At 41.8% G+C, this 12,882-nt stretch overlaps 2 protein-coding genes across 2 annotated transcripts in view; both read right to left on the reverse strand.

The window, feature by feature from the left end:
• The window catches only part of LOC118698104 (tyrosine 3-monooxygenase-like), a 28,651-nt gene extending 24,333 nt beyond the window's left edge, over positions 1-4,318 (reverse strand). The window contains exons 1-3 of the mRNA XM_036401185.1: positions 4,121-4,318; positions 3,065-3,239; positions 1,078-1,166 (exon numbers count right to left, since the gene is read on the reverse strand). Of these exons, the coding sequence (XP_036257078.1) occupies positions 1,078-1,166; positions 3,065-3,239; positions 4,121-4,318 (462 nt within the window). The remainder of the gene's footprint in view (positions 1-1,077; positions 1,167-3,064; positions 3,240-4,120) is intronic.
• A 1,838-nt stretch (positions 4,319-6,156) lies between these two features.
• PAH (phenylalanine hydroxylase) overlaps positions 6,157-12,882 on the reverse strand; it is a 35,512-nt gene continuing 28,786 nt past the window's right edge. Inside the window, exons 9-13 of the mRNA XM_036401588.1 lie at positions 12,547-12,603; positions 11,445-11,540; positions 10,995-11,128; positions 8,743-8,858; positions 6,157-8,173 (exon numbers count right to left, since the gene is read on the reverse strand). Coding sequence (XP_036257481.1) covers positions 8,130-8,173; positions 8,743-8,858; positions 10,995-11,128; positions 11,445-11,540; positions 12,547-12,603 — 447 coding nt within the window. The 3' untranslated portion in view covers positions 6,157-8,129. The remainder of the gene's footprint in view (positions 8,174-8,742; positions 8,859-10,994; positions 11,129-11,444; positions 11,541-12,546; positions 12,604-12,882) is intronic.

Here is a 12,882-nt window from a genome sequence, read left to right on the forward strand (position 1 = left end):
CTGCCACAGACAAGTGATGTTCAGTGCTTGTTTTCAGCTTGTTAGGTATTTCTAAATTGCACTACATTCTGCAATTTAGATTTATCCCCACTCAATACTTCAGTAACTCAGCACCACTGCTGCTTTCTCTCAACCTCTTCAGTGCTCGCACCTTCTATTTGGCAAAGCATGAGGGGGGCCTAGTCCAGTTCAAAGAATTCCCTATGTGTGTTCATTTATCTAATGAGAAACAGCCTAAGAGTTAGCTCAGGAAAATTACACTTGGACTGTTTGTACCAGAAGAAATAAAGAAAAATGAAAGATGTCCTGGTTAAGGAGGACATGAAGCTCTCCTAGAGCATTGTAGTTGAATAAGTGATTCTCAAAAATAGAAGGTAGACTTAGAGACTTGGAAAGGTCCATTTCATATTACACAGGACTGTACATAGCTCACAACAAAACCTGGTGTAGGTTAATGAAAGGGGCTAAATAGAATTCACATATGTAGGGAAGGGAATGACAAAAACTTCCTTGTAGATTCTGTTGACACATATCTTCACTACATTTCTCAGTGCAAAGTATCTCTTCTTCTTGTGCTTTCCATGGATTGCTTCCATGTGATGCTTGACAGAATAAAATGCTTCTGTGACCTGACTTGTCAAGTGACAAACGACCTTTTGGGGTCCCTTTTGTGTCTGTACCTAACTCACATCTCATCTGCACTAAAGCTGGGAAACTTTGATGAGAAGCAAGTGTTAGATTGTTTGTTTGTTTGTTTGTTCCCAGTTCTTTGCCTCACTATCATCACTAGAGCAGGACTCTACAGTGCATTTTTCTTTCTCTCTCCTAGAGTTTGTGCTTAGGGTGTGGCTAAGAGGGCACACATAAAGATGCTACAGTAAAACCCTTTTTGTGGCCCATTCCTGCAGGGACACATGTAGTCCCTAATGCCACTGAAGATGAGCTTTTATCTGCCCCTGTGGTTTTTTTTTTGTCTTTCATGAGTATTTCTTTACTCCTGATGAAGTTTCCCTTACAGCAATCTCCCTACAGAGATTTTCTCTTTTAAAGTTGAAATTACAGTAATGTTAAACTTACAGGATGACCATGGTCCAAGCTGGGGTCATATTTAGTGATCAGATGGTGACACCTGTCCAGATCTTGGATTTTTCTGGGGAACCAGGGCACTGGAGAGAGAGCAGAAAGAGTTAAGTGAGAGAGAATCAAATAAATTTTAGAGCAAAAATAAAAACTGTGCTGAAGATTACAAGTTTTCTTTTCATCAATATCTAAGAATTTTCATATCTATGTGTTACCATAATTATCATACATTTAGTAGTTGACTTGCTTCCTGACCAAACTGGCAGATTGAATGAAAAATTATCTGAAATTAACTTGCTGTGATAATCTATCAATTTTAATTAGTAGAAACAATTTTTAAAGGCAAAAATATTTTTTAGATCAAATGTGTTTTTTGTTTGACGCAGGACAACAAATTTATTTCTAAATTCTGGATTTAAGAATATATATTGATCTTGTCTAAAAAGCAGTCTTATATTTTCATACCTTTAAAAGTTAGACAATATTTTAAAAAGAAAACATGATATTTATAAAATTTCTAGAAACCAAAGAGGTGAAGAAAAATTTTTAAGTTTTTTTCCTTCTGGCTCAGTATTTTTTCCAGCAACATTATTCTTTAGCTATATTTCCAAACAGCTTCCTTCTCATGAAGTGGAAAGGTTTTCCAGCAACTAAAATGAAAATAAAATGTGATAATTTTATTTTAAATGCCAGCATGTATGAGAAATTAATTAAAAAATTAATTGCTGGAAAACCACAAAGTTGATATTGCTTTCTGAGGTCAGACTGATGCTGTAATCAGACTTTCTGTGTTACAACTCAGAAAGGTCCATTTGGGGTCACCTTCATCTCATACTGGACAAGACATCAAAATCTCTCTATTGAATGGTAAATTTAACTTTTGCTGTATTATCTTAGATCCAATCACATCCAGTTTAGAGAAGTACAAATCTAAAAATACCCAGGGCTGTTGGGGAAATGATGTCATATTCATGCATTACGATGAATTCTGTGATAAGTAGGAAAAAATAGCAGTCTGACAGATGCCCTATGTGCACCTCAGAACTTTTTTCTGAGCCTCTGTCTCTGACTGTACCAGTGGTTCTGCAAGCAAGGCACCTTTCCTGCCATCTATTGCCATGTCCCCTCAAAACCTGTACCTGACCACAGCTGCCCCAGTGTGCCCCCATACACATCTTGCCTACAGAAAAAAAACATAAATGCACCCTCTTTTAACAGTTTTTATTGTAGTTCTAAGTCCTGGCACATCTGAAACCTCTCAAATCTCAAGGAACTCCTAAAGAAATTCTTCTCCAGCTCCAAAACCATATTTGGCTTTGCAGTTTCCCTGATAACAGTGATGCCCTTTCCATCTGCCCACAGATTCTGAGAGCAGCTTGATGAGGGCTGCCTCTCATGTTAGCCTGAAAGAAAATTTCAAACACCCAAAAGTGCCCAAACAGGACTGTGGAAGTTAAAAGTGCTCTGGGAATATCTGTCTGGCCTTGTCAAGAGAGGGGAACCCCATGGCAATTCTGTACTCAGAGAGTTCAGTCTTGAGCTGGACCCTCAGCCTTCTCATCTGTCATCCTCAGGATTGTACCAAAGGTCTCTAAGAGCTGTATTCACCCACTCCTGCCTGCAAACAGGAAAAATACCCCTCTGCCTCTGTGTTTGTCTTGAAGCAATCAGTTCTCTGCACAGCTTTCAGCACAAAATCTTTCTGTCATTGAGGAGTTTCTAGTTTCTCCTCAGCTTTTTGTTCTGCTGTTCTATCCTTCCCATCTCCCTCTTTGCTGGAACATTTCTCACCTCAGTTCCACTGGCTATGATGAAGTGCCTCCCTTTCTGCACCAATGGCAATGGAAAGCAGCCATGCAGAAACAAATAATGAATGCACACTCACTGGCTTTCCAGACAAATTGAATTACTATTATGAAGCTGAAGCTAAAACTAAAAAAGTTACTCCAAAAGAACCGCACTCAGAGATGCATACATTTCTTACCTTTGTCTTCTCTGCTGATTTTCACATCCTTTGCTACTCTCTTTAAGGAGGTGACAAGGATACCAACATCAGCACTGTGAACTTCACATTCAACAAAAATGTCAAGATCATCCACAGAGTTCTTGGGCTTTTTGGCTTGACGGGTTTCCAAGTGATAGATTTGAGTTTCAAACATCTGCAAGAGCCAAGTGTTCATATGATGAAGCTTCTCCAAAGACTGAAAATCCAGGTAAGTCTAAATACATTTCTACAATGTCTTTAAAAGGTGACTAAAAGAGGTATTAACTAGAAGTACATGTTAAGCAATGAAGTCCAATAACATCTGGTTTACAAAGAGCTAAAATACAGACTGAGCTAAAGATTAAACACTATAGCATTGGGGAGAGAAAGAAGGAGATGAAAGATGAGATACTGTTGACTGTAGAATTTCATCTGTGCAGAAATAGGAAATGAGTGGCTGGGTAACTTAAAACCCTGCCAGAATGAAAGCAGATCTATTGATGCATAATAGCACCATAATCATTAAATAATGGTGAGAAATAAGTAACAAGCACAATCGTTTTCTTTAGAGTTATTCATTTTCCCAGATAAGAGTGAGCACCTGGTAGGGGTACTTCAAGTGTCCAGACTACATAATGCCTGTGTGGTTCACAGCTCTTATAGTCTTTGTATCTCCTGCCAAATATGCAGAGAAAATTCACTGGCTTCTAACATCCCCACAGTCTGAGTGCTTGAAATGCTGGCCACCACAACTGCTAGAAAGAAACAACTGATTGGTATCTGCTCTAAACAGCCTTTGCATGAAATGGTGATTCTTCTAAAAGACTGTGCCCAGATGCTCCCCTCCTCCAGAGCTCTCTCCCTCTTCACCATGAGACCAGCCCACCTCTCTGAGCAGCTGGAGCAAAACCAGGACAGGGGAAAGGGGAAAGGCAGCATGAGGTGTAAGGCAGGCAGGGAGCAGGAGAGGGGTCAGAGGGGGAGAGATGTGAGACATGAAGGCAGGAGAGACAGAAGAGAGGGCTCAGCAAAGGAAGGGGATATTGAGGTCTGTACCTCAAAGACTTTGGCTGCCTTAGAGAGCTCAGTCTTCCTCACATTGTAGAGCGTGAGGGTCAGGATGAGAGATGCTCTGTCATCCTCCCTGTTGGAGTCCAGGCTGCCTTGGCTGTTCAGTGACTGTATGCCACACATCTCCTTCTCCTTGTTGGCCTCTTCTTTTGGGCCTGACATCCCCACCAAATCAGTCTTCATCGGGAGATAGGGGAGTGGATTGCAACAGCCAGATATTGAGTGGAAACTGCCTGAGGGTGTGGGAGCAATGGCCAGGGGAATTGGTGGGACTGGAGAAGCAGTGTGTCTGTGTGTGGTGAGCTCAGAGCTGCCAGGAGCAGGGACACAGGCTGGCTGCTGTGTGTAGGGTGTAGGGACATTTATGTTGGCCGTGCCAGACACATCAAGGGAAGCCGCCTGCATAGGATGTGCGCAAGAGCCAAGATGGCCCTCCTCCCCTGGGGAACTTCAAAGTGCAGTCCTCCTGCTCTGTTTGAAGGTGTCTGCAAGCTGTTCAGCCCTGGATAGGGGTTTCTGTGTGGAGAGGCAATCAATTAGCCTGAGGTCCATTTACATCTACCAGTCTGGACTGACCTGCACAGAGTCCGAGACTGCCTTTCATCCCCACTCTGTCTCACCTCACCGGGACTCTCTCTGTATTGTCTGCATCCCCAGTGAACCCAAATCATAGCCCTTTCTGAGTGTTGTCTCCTCTGCACAGACATGGTTCTGGGAGTGCCAGTGATACCTCAGCCAGAGTCAGAATCCATTGCCTGTTTCTGAGCTTTTCCTACCCACAGGATCTGAACCTATTCTATCCTACCCCTCCAAGAGTGGAGTGCTGCCCCCAGGCTACATTCCTCCCTTGGAACTTGTTTCTGTCACCATTTTATCTCCAGTGAAATAGGCTCTCAAAAAGACCATGGTCACATCCTTCTTGTGGGTGGCAGGATAAGTTCCAGGGGGATTTAGCTCCGCTCCTGACAGGGCAGGCACATCTTCCCTTCCCTTACACTTGACATGAAAAGAATTATTTCTGGATATGAGCACCCATATCTTCATACCTCAAGTTACAGTGTGCCAGAGCCCCTGTGAAGGTCATCCTGCAGGTCCAGAGATAAGACCACCCCTCTGGCCTCCCTTTGCAGCAGTGGTGGCAAGGTTTGGTACAGGAGAAGGCCATGTCTGATCACCACAAACAACCTGCCTTTTTTTTTATCTGGTACCATTTCAGGTATCTTTATCCTGTATGAGCAGAGGGCCACTCATTTGAGATGGATGTAACATTAATATTTCTAGTTTATTTAGGTTAATTTAGATGGTTACATCTGAACATCAAAATGTCTTCTCTGAGAGCTGCCAGCACAGTCTGAAGCAGCAGAGAGAGGTTTAAAAAGAATGTTTAAAAGCACAGAATGCTCCTGTGCTTAATCCCTTTTTCAACAATTTCTGCATTCTTTGGGGCCTAAAATGTCCCTTCTCCAAGGCTGCTGTCAGATGTAGGCATCTTAGGACACCCAGAGGAGTCCACCAGTGCAGACTGGTGTCCATCCATCACAGTCATTGACCTGGGCCAAGGTCACTGTGAAGGAAATGACCTCACAAGAAGCTTCTTTGATCACCTGAAAATGAGCTGGAGATGAGGACACCAAGAAATGTGATCACAGTGGGATAGAAGTGAGGAAGGTTACCTAAAAGATTAGCTTGGGGTAGGTTAGTCAGAGTAGCACCCAAAGACTTCTGGACTATGCAGATGTAGGGGAAGCTGGGCTTGGTTGTGCGTTTCTAAGTAATGGCACACATCAGGAAATCTCATAATCTTGGCTGATGAGTGACAGTCAACCAGCCCAGGAGAGCCTTTTTCTGTTCTGGGGAGCACCTCAGATGGGCATTACCTCCTACCTGAGTATTTAATTCTGGGTGATTTGGATGCTTACTATACAAGGAGGATTTACCCCAGTCCGATAATGCAAAAAGCATTTCCACACAGCTGGAACTTTAGGCATGGAAATAAGAAGTCACTCATTAAGGAGTACTATTTAAAATGTGATTTATTTGTAGTATTTAAAGTACTTAGGTACAAGATTATTTGTTCTGCAAGAAAATCTACTTTCCATACATTTCCTCTGCTTTTAAAATGCTGAACATTTAATTTTTGCTCATCTCTCTTGCTGAGCAGCCATGCTATGATGCTTTGGCTGGAGCTATAGCTCATTTAAACCTGCATTAAGGGACAGAGAATCAGACATGTGGCATCAATATTCTCTAACTATTCCACTTGCACATAAAAGAAAATCATGAATCCTGAGCTCTCAATATCACTATAGAACTACTGCTGCTGTCATTCAAGCCAGAAGCAGAGGAGCTTGGAAAGCTGTCTGAGGATTAGTTTGAAAGACTTTACCCTTGGGATGAAATTGCCTCTTTGTAGTATACAGTTACCTCATGGGTCCTATTATATTAAGAGAGAAAAATACGGGCTACTTTCACACTGAAAATACATGTCAAGTGGGATTGAAAGATCTAGAGAGACATTGTGATGAGAAAAAAAGGAATAAAAAGATACTGAGATAAAAAAGGTTACTTCAAAGCATCAAAATGATACCATTTTGCATAAATATATGTCTATTGAAAAGGATTCCAGCTGGTATCCTTAAATTAATGTTATTACCTACCATATATATAATGAAAAGAACTGTAATTTCTATCTTCCTAAAGGATGATGCTTACATTAAAGCCATATTGATTTTCAAACTATAAATACAAAATTAGTACTATCACAGGTATGAGACTCGTGGGCTTTCAAATCCCTCTCCATCTTTCAATCTTCTAACAGAAATGTGACCCCTGAGCCATGTTAGTGTCATGATGCACAATTGCTTCAAGCTGGAAATGCAGTTCAGCTTTGCTTTGCTCCCTTCTGCTCCTATGTTCCAACGATGAGTTCCCTCCTTCAACCAGGGAGCTACAAGAATTATACAATGTGGGCCAGTCCAAGAGGGCACTTAAAGCTGATTGAGTGAAATTTATTGGATAAATACAGAAAGAGCTTCCTGAACAGCAAAACTCTTCTCTCTCCATGCTCAGCAGTTGAGTTAAGCTGGAGCCACCTTGGGTTCCATTTGCTGACACAGTTGAGATGTACTCCAGGAAAAATAAAACTGCTTTCACCAAAAGAAAAAAAAGGAGATTAAAGCTCAGATGGGCAGTGGAGATACAAAAAGGTGTCATTACTTAGGATCTGTCTTGAAACATGTTTGGGTTTGAATGCAGTTAGACTGGGGCACAGCTGAGCCAGGCATTCCATGGCTTTGGTGGGGACTCTAGCCACAGACACAGTGAGTTAGGAGTTGGAAGGCTCTGGGTCTTCAGCTGCATTGTAACAGGCACTTTCTCTCCATTTCCAAGGTGCTGGTACCCACCTTCTAGGCTGTGAGACCAGAAAGCTAAGAGACACCTCTCAGGGAGGGACACACACACAAAAAATGTAGCCTTCACACATCAGCCATCCACTGTTGTTTGTCTGTTAAGAGAAATCTCCCCTTGTACTCTGACAGATCTCCCTGCATACCCTGAAAGGTGTAGAGTTCCAGACTCCAAGGGAACCTTGGACAACCGGGGGGCACTGAGTGGAGAGTGACTGTGAGAGAAGGCAAGGTGCATCACTCTGGTCATCATTGACACCACATCCCTGGCCCCAGACCTCACCGGTGCAGCAGATTACGCTCTGCATGGTGAAGATGTCCTTCTGCTAACCTTTGGCACAAAACGTATGCAGACTTGCCCCGGGTTCCCAGGAATAAGGTAATTTTTATACATTAGTGAGAAAAAATGGATTGGTGTCTGAAGGCCAGAAGAGTTAAGGGTCAGCTATAGATGTCTGTTTCTCTGCTAATCTCTAATAATTAAGATATATAACATAATTATTGATGCAGTTCACTGGAAGATAATAGACTGAGGCTGGGTCAAGACTGGCATTAGCTTCTAGTCACTAGCAAGTTACAGCAAATCTTCATTTGATCTTCTGGAGGGCATTGCAAAGGATCCCAATCTCACCTGCAAAGGAAATAATCAGAGCTGTTAATTCCAGAATTAGCCCATTTCTAACACTCCTGTGTGTTTTTTTTTCCCTTTATAGCCATTCTCTTACAGAATAAGGTGAGCACAGAAGTGCTGAACTGGACACATTTATTAGGGTCTTACTGGAGCTATGTCTTCAAAGTCATCCTTTTTCCTTCATCAGCCATAGAAGGCTGGCTCACAGCATCAGAGGAGCTGGCTCTCAACAGGCTAGCCAATGTGAGGGGTAAAATGTGATCAAAGCCATGCTTCTTCTTCTCTTCCTTACTGAAAACAGCTAGGATCCACCTCAAGGCCATCTGCCATTTCCTAGCAGCTCCCCCAAAAGTGGGTTTTTCAGATTTAGCAAGTTACAGTCAAGTGGAAATACTTGTTGAAGCTTGGCTAGAATTGGGAAGTAACTTTTTCATGAGAAAGGAGATATGTGCTGCCTTATCTTGGATAGGCTCAGAGCAAAAAATGCAACCAGATGGAATCTGCCTTGTGCTTCCTATTTCTGACCCAAGTTTTGAGGAATTCAAGGTAGCAAATGCGCAGTTCCTTACTATTGATCGTGTCAGCTAAGTTCTTCAGCTGCTTTGCATTGTCCAAGACTTCAATCCTCTGTGTGTAGGGATTGTACCGAACAGAGAAAGGACGAGGGATTGTTTGAGCAAATTTCCTGAGGGAAAAAACACAAACAAATGCACAGTTTAATTTTTTTTTTTATTTCACTAACTCTTTTCTTGGTGTGTGCATTTGTTGATTGTGGGGATGAGAAAATCTATGGGAGGAAATAACTGAAATTCCTACTGACTGATCTGGGACCTACAAGGTTCTGCAACACACTTGAAACTCTATTTGTCCTTATCACCTCTGTTTTTTTTCTGAACAGAACTAAGCTATTGGCATGGCAACACTGCTCCTGGTATAGGCCAACTATGTAGCAACTGGGATCTGCCAGGCTTGAAAAACCTCATTTTCCTTTCATTAGTGCAAAAGGTAGGAATTCTAATCCAAGTCTGAGTTTCTGGGGAATTAAGGTCAAGGATCTACATCATCCTGGTATGCCAAGGAGCAAGCAGGCACCTATCTTTTGTCATTGTCTAGCTCTTAAATTACCTGGTAGTTTGCAGGTAATTCAAGAGCTAGATGATACTTAATAGAGTGAAGCAGCATTCTCTTCTGTAAAATAGTTAATCCCATGTCAAAAGCATTAAGATTTTGGTGTCCTGGGAAAATATTAATTTGCATAACCACAGAACTGTGGAAAGAAGGGCTCTGAATGGGATGAGATGGTCAGAGCTATTGTTCCAGGCTCCTTGTAGACCCCAGCAGGATACTGGCTTATATATCTGCTTTGTATTACTGCAGTTATTGCTAAAAGAGGAAGGGAAGCACGCAGGAGTTGATTATGGAGCCCCACTACACAGACTGTGACTCAGCAGGGTAAATCCCATACGCCCAGAACAGTGGAATATGCTGGATGCCACCCTCACAGAGCTTCTTCAGTTTAAACCTTATTATAAACCTTATTAAGGACATTGTCTCAAGCAGGACTCAGTATGAACAGGCCACAAGGTGTGGCAGTGAAAAAATATTATGTTGGTTATGATGAATTGGTCTGGTTTATCTAAGAGGAGAGATCACCTTAGAAGATGGCTTTCCTAAATCTCAGGTGAAGGCACGATCCCAATTAGAAGATGAATGCCTTAAGCTGAGATCTTTTAGGTCAGTCTCAGAATAATTTCTCAGAAAGGTATTCTGTTAGCCACAAACACACATGTCCAGGTGCAAGCCTCTAACACAGGCACTGGACCAAACCCCAGAACTTCTATTTCAATTTAACCCCTTTTTTCAATTTGGTCACTGGAGCAAATTAAAAGAGCTCCAAGGTATTTTGTTGCAGCATTTTCCACTTCCTCAAGGAGCTTGCTACTCAGGGATACAGAGCTTCTCTACAGAGAAGACAGAAGCTGTGTGCAGGATATCAATAGCACAGCCCAGAAGAGAAGACCATCTTTCCCAGGTATTTCTCCAGAGAAAAGGGCACAAGGAAAAGCTGCAGATTTATGGCAACTAAGGAAGCAGCAGGGCAAAGAGCTAGGAAAATCTTAGAGCTGGGGAGCCTGAGGTAGCAGAATATCTTGGGATGCAGAAACATTTCTCTTTGAATGGTAGAAAGATAAGGGGCTGCAGGTCTGAGACAAGCCTGTGTGTGGCATCTCCAAGTGAGAAATAAGTTGATTGTGAACCAAGGCTAGCCCCCATAGCTTGACTAACACCCAGAAACACGGTGGGGCATTGGTGTTTTAACAGGAATAGAAATATTGTCAAGGTGAAAACCAAGCTGAACCCCAACACAGGCTGAGCCATTCCTGTTCCAAGAATCAGAACTGAACCTGGACATAACTTCAGAGGAAAAGGAGTGGATACTATGAGATTTTTCTTACAAGAACTGTTAATTCTAGTAATGGTAAAGTTACTTGGTTTGCATTCATTAGCCAGATTTGACTTTAAATGTTAGTAGCACTGCAATTGAACAAATAACTTTTTTTGTTGCATTTTGGTTGGACAGATGAAGCTCTTAGTTACACTAAGTACAAATTCTTGGTTTCATGCATAAGGTATATTCCTGTTACTACTCATTTTTGCCCAAGATTCCGAGGATATAAAATGTTTATTATCTTTAAGCATTGCACAGATTTTTTTAATGCCTCTCAAAACATGACTGTCAACCCCAGACTCGTTATGGCAATGAGATCCACTGTATTTGCAGCAGACAAGAGTGCGTTCTTCTCTGGAATGACTGGAGTACCTTAGCTTTTCTTTTGCATCTTTAAAACTTTCAGCAACATAGTAGATAGGCTGGAACTCAGTAACACAGTACTCCTGCACAGAAGTCTTCTCCAGGACAAGAGGCCGAATCTCAGGCTTATCTGATAAACAATACTATGAACAAAAAAGAAATTAACTTCAGTGTAAGAGCGCTTGAACATGCTGTGAAAGAAATCAAGAGCAACTCCATTTCTGACAGGGAAGAGTTTCTCCTGTGGGATACAGTGATAATTGCACTTACTGGGAAAGAAAGAGGTGTGAGTTCCCTGTGTATCCAAACACCTACACATTTATCAGAGCTCTACAATGAAGTACTACATTTCATCCTACTTCTATGCACAAAGTATGAAGCAAAACCAAAGACCCAAAGATATTCAGAAAAGAAATTGGAACAATTATGAACATATTTGAAATATTTTCTAGAACACACCTGCAGCTCCCCAAATGATGACAGCAGCCCTGCCCCATATGCTTTGAGGGAATCTCCTTCCTTACAAAGTCCAAACTCAACTGTAAACCAATAAACCTGGAAAGAAAATGAGACAGAAACTTATTACTACCAGATAAAAAGTACACCATTTATTTGAGTACATTTAGAGTTTTCATTTCTATGTAAGATGTTGTTGTGTGTCAAATTCAAGTGTATAAATGCAATAAATGTCCCTTCAGATTGAAATTCTTCTCCTAGGAGAAGCACAGTACTAGATTCTCTGTCCCTGAGAATCAGTTCAGTTCCATGACAAACAAAGCTGTGTTTTACTGTGCTTATCTTTGTCAGCAGGAGCAATGGAATTATAGCAATAAAGCTTTATTTTGGCTGGCCAACCCAGTGGAAGTTTGAACCTTATTTTAGAAAAGTTTGAGTCCTGTTTCACACAGGGAATCTGACTGCACCAGTGGCCTGATCAGGCTGTTGGTGCAATAGGGAAGGAAGGTGGTGAGTGGCCTAATTTGACTCCTGGGTCTGTCCTTTTGAAGGGATACCTGCCCTGGCTCAGAAAAAACTACCCCATCTATCAGAAATGTCAAAGCTGGTGGAATTCTTTGCCCAGGTGCTCCCCATTTGGCACTGGGGGCACTACTCTCAGAGCAATACCCCCAGTTTTATTCAAAGTTTGCAGCTCTGGGTCTCAGTAGTCTCAGAGTAGCTATTGAGGTGATCTATGTTGACTACAGAGGATAGTGCCTGCCTGGCAAAGTGGAAGAGATGCTTGAAGGTGAAATAGCTACAGAAGCTGCCTCTTGAAATTTCCTGTGGGGATGTAGCAACATACAATTTTTTCTTGCCCAATATGTTTGTGCTGGAGGAAATCTCATTTGGGCTTCTGTGTTTAATCACAACTGTCACTTTGAATAAGGGGTGCCAAAGCTATTTTCCTTTAGTGCAACTGTTTCAGGGTAGGGTTTTCCAATCATGGTCTTCACTCTGATCCCATTCAGCTCTATGGGAGTTCTATCAGTGACTTCAGTGGCAGCAGAATTAAGAAAGCACAGGGAGCTTTGGAAAATTGAGCCCTCATTTATTAAATTACCGTAGCAAGTTTCTCGATGAAATCATCTGGAGCTCCCAGAGATGCCAGTCCAATTTCCTGTAACAATAAACCATTATTCTTCAAGCTGTTTATTGCAAACATTCTTCCTGCCCATCTTATGTAATTGCTCACATTTTAAATGTTACCATTGCTTACTACCACACACAAATGTTTACAGGACATGTTCCTATCATGCAAGATCAATTTTATCCAGAAATCTCTCCAAAAATGAACAAAGGGTCTTGTCCAAATGTCATTTACAAGGCATGATCCTTTGTGCCGGGTACAAAGCCCATTGAGGTCAAATAAAATTTTCCTCTTGCTTTGACAGGCTTT

This window comes from Molothrus ater, chromosome 5, assembly GCF_012460135.2.
Source record: "Molothrus ater isolate BHLD 08-10-18 breed brown headed cowbird chromosome 5, BPBGC_Mater_1.1, whole genome shotgun sequence".
NCBI classification, from domain to species: Eukaryota; Metazoa; Chordata; class Aves; order Passeriformes; family Icteridae; genus Molothrus; species Molothrus ater.